Here is a 7,749-nt window from a genome sequence, read left to right as displayed (position 1 = left end):
AGCTTGATAATTCATTTTTTTACTAGAGTTAGTTGCAAATACAATCTAACTTCTAAAATCACTTCGCTTACAATTATTATTATTTTAAGAAGTTATAAAAATGTGTTAATAAAAAAAGCTAAGCAAATTTTAACCTCAATGATGTCTAAATTTTAAAACTCAAGTTAAAAACATACAACTAGCCATCGTAATTACCGTAAACTTAATAAAAACTAATCTAACTAAATAAATTCAAGTGTTTAGAAAATTAGATAAAAAAATGCGCTTGTTTTTTCATACTATTGAAAAATACGTTTTATGAATTTTAAGTTTGTTTTTTACTACATAAAATTTTAAATAAAAACATTGTTAATTAAAATCAACAGTAATACTTGTTTAGCTTTACATACAACAGCAATATTTTTACAAAAAAAATGTTGCTTTGTATTTATTTTAATTGTATAAGGTCCTGGACAAGACATTGAAAGGTATCCAGGTGGCGTACGATTCGATAACCGAAAGGTTTTTTTCGTACACCGGGTACTTGGACCAAACTTTTTGAGCCCTTTTTTCGTCGTTTAATAAACTATATTATATATAACTTTTACATAAGTAAATCTGATTTTTTTTTATTGTTTTTTTTAATCTGGTAAATTTAATAAAAACTTGTTTAAAAAAAAAAGTCTAGTAAATTATATTTATGTGTGAATAGTAAAAATCAAAATTATTAGTCACTTTTACTACGGCTTTATTTAACTTTTTTTTGCACTAGCATAAAATAACAAACTTTAAAAAATAATTGTTTCATCTTTATTTAAATTTCTTATATAATTACGTTTGTCTACTTAAAAAAAAATATTTTTCACCGAAGTCTATTTATTATTAGACTGTTTATTTTAATAATTATTAAAAATGATAAGCATCAGTTTTTTGTTTATCCGTTTTTATAGTTTATATTTTATAAAATGTAGATAGTTACTTTTCTTGAAACTTTTTTTTTTATTATTAAAATTGTGTCTATTTATTTTTCTACTAGCTGCTTTTTTTGTATTTAATTTTACATATCTTATAAAAGAAAAATTACAAAATATTGTTAAAGTTTTAATATTTAAAAAACTAACAATACTTTGTAAAAATGAAAGTATTGTGTACTTACCTAAAATAAAAAATGTAGTTTTTTCTTATAATATATAAAACCATCAAAATTTAACTCAGACCATAAAAAATAAAGATAGGATAAGTTTTTATAATCATCTTCATTAGTTTTTTTTTTAATCCTTTAATGTACTTTGCAAGTCAACAAACACTAAGTTAATAAAAAAAATCATTTAATTGCAGAATTTTGGCTATGTTACAAAGTTTATACAAAGTATGAGTTTTTGCATGACAGTTGGTTCTTGAATTAAAGTTCATCTGTGCTTATAGATACTTTTGTATTATCGTAAAAAAAAAAGCAATTTTTAAGATTAGTATTTAAATAATCACTTTTTAGATAACACTTTTAGTCTTATAGTCTGTAATCTCCTTACTTACCTTTTACTTATGGAATAATGACCTTACTTAATATTCAAGTTAATATTTTTTTAACCTTCTTCTGAAATAATTTTAATATTTTTTTAGCATTTATTGCAGGTCTACCAGAATTCCATAGATAAAAAAATCGGATTTCCGAATAAACGTTATTTTGTCTTGAAATAAAATGAAGCGCTTAAGTAAAAAAAAAATTATCTGAGATACCACAAGCAGAGTGATAATAATACTTTATATCGGTATGTAAAGTGTCTTTTCTATCTCACACTACATTTACATCATTTACACACTCAAAGCAAAATTTTAATTATTTAGTCGGAATTTCATCTCAAATTTCTTGAGGGAATCTTCGCCCCTGAATTCATTTAAAAAATAACATCGCCGTAGAAAACATCCTTGTCGCCGTAGAGCCCATTTGGATTAGTTCTCATGCAGTCATTGTACCAGAATGGACCATGATAGAATTCCGCACAATTATGAGTAGAGTTTCCATCCTAGTCCTTGTCTGCAGTACTGAAACTCATTCCTCGGCTTAAGCTCAAACTATCTCCTGTGCAATAAAAAAACAAAGTTTTTTACCAAAGTCTTGCAAGTTTTAACTATCTGCATAATTGTATGTGTTATTAATTTTACTATTTACTAGTTCTGTTAAATAAAACTGCTAAATTTTAGTAACTTTTATTTTTTAATAATTTTACCTGCGTTACCAAAGAAAGAATCTTCGTCAAAGTTGAGTGTATAATTGTCACCTTTACCAATATAAAAGTTCCTGAAAAGTTATCTTTTAATTTTATTTTCTATACTAGAATATTTATTTATTGTTCAAAAATAAAAGTAAAAGTTTGCCAAGTTCTAGACCAGAGTTTCCCAAACTTTTTTGCAAATGGCCCCCTTTAAAGAGTTTGAAAAAGCAATGGCCCTTTTCAACATATAGGTTACTCATAAACTACGATAAAATACACTTAAGAACTTTTTTTTGTTCTTCATCTGCAACTCAAGAATATCTAGTGTAAGTTTCTAAACTAAAGACCTTTTTTTTTTTTTTGCTCTTCATCTGCAACTCAAGCATATCTAGTGTAAGTTTCAAGTTATGGCCTCATGGCCCCCCCTCTTCCCCCTTTGCTGCTCATGGCCCCCTGAATATCTGTCATGGCCCCCTAGAGGGCCACTTGGCCCACTTTGGGAAACCCTGTTCTAGACTAACTTTAGTCAATTACATGTATACTATATTAGAATTTACTCAGATTTTTATTTAATTACTTAATTTGTTCAAGTAATTTTGCTTTTTAAATGTTTTCTCTCGTTCTTAATTGAATTAACAAAAAGCAAACTAACTGGTATGTGGCATACGCGTCGAAGCCTTCATAATCTTTCATGTCAATACGCAATGTATTTCTCCTTCCATAAGTAAACAGATGCAAGTTATCCAAACCTAAAACAAAATAACAATTTTTATCAGCAGCTCTGTGCTTAACTGTATATTTAAAGTAAAACTATCCACATTGATGTTTAAATACATTAAAATGAAATTCTTACCAATCCAAAATTCCCCTGACAAGTCGCCAAACCCTTTCCTGTATTCTTCGAAGTTTCTTTCGAAATCGACGCTACCGTCTTGGCGGCGTTGAAAGGTCTGGAAACAAAATTAGACTAGAAAATTCTTAACACTGTGTTATATTTTTTTATTCAAATGTTATTTTTCAGCTGATCTAAAACCACTGCGTTATAAAACACGCGCTTACAAAAATTAAAATTAAAAATAAAAGTAATTAAATAACAAAATAATTACAACAACAAACCGTCCAACCACCTCCCTCGGTGGTCATGTCGCAAGAGACCTGAACTCCTAAAAAACCCGGTTCCGTGTTGTGCGGGAAAACCAAATAAACGCCAGAGCGCGCTGTCGGACAGAAATACTTAATATCGAAACAGTCGCGCGGTCTGATGAGCGAATCTGGATTATTAAGTGAGTTGTAAATCAACTAAGCTTGCTTTGCATTATATTTAAAGTGATATCGAACTCATTAACTGAACTTAAAATTCTTAAACTTTATCTCTTGAATACTAACAAACTTTTACATATTTTCATAAAAAAACTATAGACTTAAGAATATATTTTAAATTACTTTAAACCTGAAAAAAATTAGAAGTTAAAATATAAGCACTAACCAAGACAGTTTTGAGCCACATTGTAGCTTTCTTCAGCATTTGCTGCACTCAAATGACCTTAGAAAAATTTAAGTTGTTAGAAATGTTCTGTTAATTTCTTGCTAAAAACTAACGCTACTAAAATGTTTAAAATTTTATTCTTCAATATGATCAAAGTTTAACTCATAAAAAACGTACTTTCACTTTAAAAGTTTTTATATCTATACGTTTAAACATTTGTTTTAAAAATGTTATCGTTTTTTAGTTTTTACCAAACAAAAAATTACAACTAACAGCAAGTTGAGATAAGAAGTAACGTGAATAATATCATCTTAACTTCAAATGATTTTAATTCATGATGGCAAATCGAGTATTTATACAAAAGCTTACGAAAATATCAATATGTTTGTTTGTTTACTTTTTGCAATTTCTTAAGTCTTACAAGCGTTTCTTGATACATGCGCTAAATTTAACCTGTTTATTTGTTTAACGACATTTGGCTGCTTTCAGCGAAAAAAGTTAACTAAAGTTCAAGTTGAGATGTATTTGTTTATTTATAACTCTAGTCTTTCATATAAGAAAAAAAAGTTTGACTAAATACTGTCACTTGAAATAATAAGTAGTGTAAAATTATATTTAAATTTAAACTTTTTCATGAGTTATAAATAAAAAAGCTTTACAGAGCAGGACTTAATAACTTTTTTGTTATCGTAGCAAAATATCGCAAGTACAAATAAGTAAATTCTAAATTATTTTTGTCCTATAGTAAATTAAGAAATGTTAGTTGCATAGAAATTAGTAGTTATCTTTTACTTTAGTATTTTAAAAACAGTTACCTTATAAATCAATCAAATACATTTTAATTTATTTATGAATTTTATTTCTTTCAAAAACCTTCAAATAACTTACGTTTCTTTTAATAGTTATAAAGTATTTTTTAAATTGAAACTTCATCAAAATAAAGTTTTATTTTAGATAAGAAAGTCACAACTTTTCGTAAACGTTAAATTGTAGACAAAATTCTAGTCCTATTTGAAACCATACAACGCTTGAGTATTCAAATATTGTAGACATAAATGACATAATATAGGGCTAGATAGTTTTTAAAAGGTAGTTTTCAGAATTCAGTAAATCGTTAGCATAATGTAGCAAATCATATTTACTGAGTCAGCAAAAAAATCTTTTTTTATCTTATATTTGATTTTAATCATTAATTTTTTTTTTCGAGTTGTGTTTAATACGTTTAGGTAATGTTGGTTATGGATAAAGATATAGATAAAAAAAAAATATTGCTGACTCAGCAAATAAACAAATGATTTGCTGCATTGTGCAAATGATTTGCACAATTTTCAAGTTACCTTTTGAAAACTATCTGGCCCTATATTTTATAAAACTATCTGGACCCTTTAAAAAAGCAACGAGCATAGTTTAAAGCGGTTAGCAATATATTTTTTCTTACTTTATTGAAAATAAATATTTTGTTGAACAAAAGCATTGAAAGATTATAGTATGTTTTAAAAGCTTTATTGCTCACTCACAATCGAGTTATTCACTTGAAAGTCATACTTGAAAAAAGTCTTCACTAAGTTGTTCTGAAAACTGTTTAACTTAAAAGTAAATCAAGGGTAGAATGTATTTTGACGACTCATGATTTAAGAAGTTTTTTTTAATAAATGATACAGTTTTGATGCTGTTTTATTCAGTATTCTAATTTTACTAAAGTTTGAAAAAAAAAATTTCAAACCTTAGTTGTGAAAAAAAAACTTGGTCAATAAAAAGTTTAACGCAAACTATTAAGTTGATATATTTTTTGTAAGCTTTATGCACTAAGTAGAAGCCTATTTTTAACTATTTGAAGTGAAAGTTCTGGTTAGTGCAACAAAACTTATGAAAAGATTTAAAAATGTTTATTATTGGAATACTTGAGTGTTTTTCATAAATCATTACTTTAAGTAAAAAAAGAAACAGTTTTATATCAAAACATTTCAGTTAATTTTTTAGTAAAAATTTTAAGCTTTTGATAAAACCTTAATCTTTGATTCTTTGCTATTTTATTTAAAAATTTGTTAGCATCAAATAATTTTACAAGTAATTACTAGGAGGACAAAAAGTACAAACTGCATTTCTTTAGAAATTTACCATCATTGAAATAACATACGTAGCTGCTGTTAGCAAAATTAAATAAAAAACTCAGCAAATAAAAAGTGTGAGTTGTTATAAACACACCTGACTGCTTATTCAATACACTGCCGAGGGAACATTGGTGTTTTTACAATTAGTATTGTTGTCTGCAGACTGATAAACACTTGGCTTTTTTATTGAGAACTTTCAGTGCGTTTGATTACTATTAGCACTGATTTACAACTCTCCAGTTGGGTCCAACTTGGTCTACATTTTTGACAGTTTACAACACTGTCTAACAGAAATAGGGTTCCTTTTGTACTCGTATTTCATTGTGTACTGTAGGCTTTTTGTCTAAACTAATCAGTTTCTACTAAATTAGTTTGATAGCTGAATTGTACTTACTTAGTGTTACTTAAATTTAACTCGGTATTAATTTTTTAACATTTGAATTAACTTGTTGTATTTTTCAATTTACCTTCATAAACATTGTAAAACAACGAGGCTTGAGTATTTTAACATTCCGACTTGCAATTAAGTTACAATATGAAAAATACAATTTTCTCGTCCAATAATTCAGTATGATATTATACATAGAACCAAAACTTTCTCATAGAGAAACTACTAAGCCGCCAAGGGTCGGCCCAATGATGGCTGGCAACAACAAAGACCCCTATAATTTCAATAAAACTTTTCGCAGACAAGTAAAAGTGCTATGATTACTTGACGTCTAAAACTTCAGTTGTAGATGAAAATTTCTTGCAGCGTTTTGTTGATAATATATAGGGCTATTTTTAGACATATAAATCGAAAAAATTATAAAACAATCCGTGTATTAATTACAACATTGGCTCTGGTTCACTCTATCTAGTGCAGTGCTTCTGAAATGGGGTTCCGCGGAACCCTAGGGTTCCGCGACGCCTCTCAGGGGTTCCGCGAAGCCTTTCGAAATTTAAAAAAGAAATTTGAAAGAAAAAAAATATATAAATCATAAAACTTCAAAAAAAATGGAACACATAAAATGGAAAACACATATAATTAAAGCATTCATTGATCTGCTTAGTCTTAGTAAAGCGTGCAGTAAAATTTCTTTTACCATTCACCACCACTTATCTTTGCGAGTCCGGCTTTTCGCATGTAACAAACATTAAAACGAAGCAAATAAACTGTATGCTGACTCCAACCTTATCTGCCTGTCTCCGTCTCAGTCTATCCAAAATCCAGCCGCGCATTGACATGCTTGTTGCTAAGAGACAAGTTCAAGTTTCGCACTAAATGTTTTTTATCTATTTTTCGTTAGGCATCTTACCCGTTTATTACAGTAATCTGTGAATTCGATTAGCGTCATGTCCATTTCGTTATTGTTTGTAGCTCTCATTTTGTTTTTATTATGCAAGGAAAGATTTTTATGACGTTGCGATTAATCATGTTTGTTTTAGTTTATTTATTTTAGAATCATAAAATACCTATTGCCTCTGTCGCACTTTGAGTTTGACTCGACTTAATACAATTACAATTGGTATGATTTCTAACAATTATATAGTTTTGCTAAAAAGTTCGTTTTTCACTGAAATTATTTTGTTTTTTGCAGGAAATATTATATTAAACATTTTATGTAAAATTAAATTAGTGGTTCCGCGGAACAGTTGAACTTTGGAAAAGGGTTCCGCCATTAAAAAAAGGTTCAGAAGCACTGATCTAGTGAAGCAAAAAAAAACTCAGACTTATATCTCTAGCTTTGCTAATAACTTACAATTACTTGATAATAATTATCTTGGTCAGAAAGTTAGTTTATAAACTTTCAAAAGTCATGATAGCTTGTGGTTTTATCAGCAAAAGTTGGCAAACCAACGAAGCAGATTTTAAAACGCATTTTGATTTAATTTTTACTTGTTTACCTTATGAAGTCATCAAGTTTAGCTTATCCCATTTACAAAATAAAATTTATTTTTGCAGCCAATTAATTTATAA

The 7,749-nt window shown here is 27.9% G+C and overlaps 1 protein-coding gene across 1 annotated transcript; it reads right to left on the bottom strand.

Moving 5' to 3' along the window:
• Positions 1–2,003: 2,003 nt before the first annotated feature.
• Positions 2,004–7,156, bottom strand: LOC145850118 (fibrinogen C domain-containing protein 1-like). The gene is made up of 7 exons (XM_082955263.1): positions 7,099–7,156; positions 3,679–3,735; positions 3,309–3,463; positions 3,046–3,142; positions 2,845–2,941; positions 2,208–2,278; positions 2,004–2,059 (listed from the first exon to the last, which is right to left on the bottom strand). Exons 1-7 carry the CDS (start codon positions 7,154–7,156, stop codon positions 2,004–2,006), a joined length of 591 nt encoding a protein of 196 aa, XP_082811389.1.
• Between the last annotated feature and the right edge of the window lie 593 nt (positions 7,157–7,749).

The sequence above is a fragment of the Thalia democratica genome, chromosome 2, assembly GCF_965202585.1.
Source record: "Thalia democratica chromosome 2, ktThaDemo2.hap1.1, whole genome shotgun sequence".
Taxonomy (NCBI): Eukaryota; Metazoa; Chordata; class Thaliacea; order Salpida; family Salpidae; genus Thalia; species Thalia democratica.
This window is presented reverse-complemented; position numbering and strand designations above follow the sequence as displayed.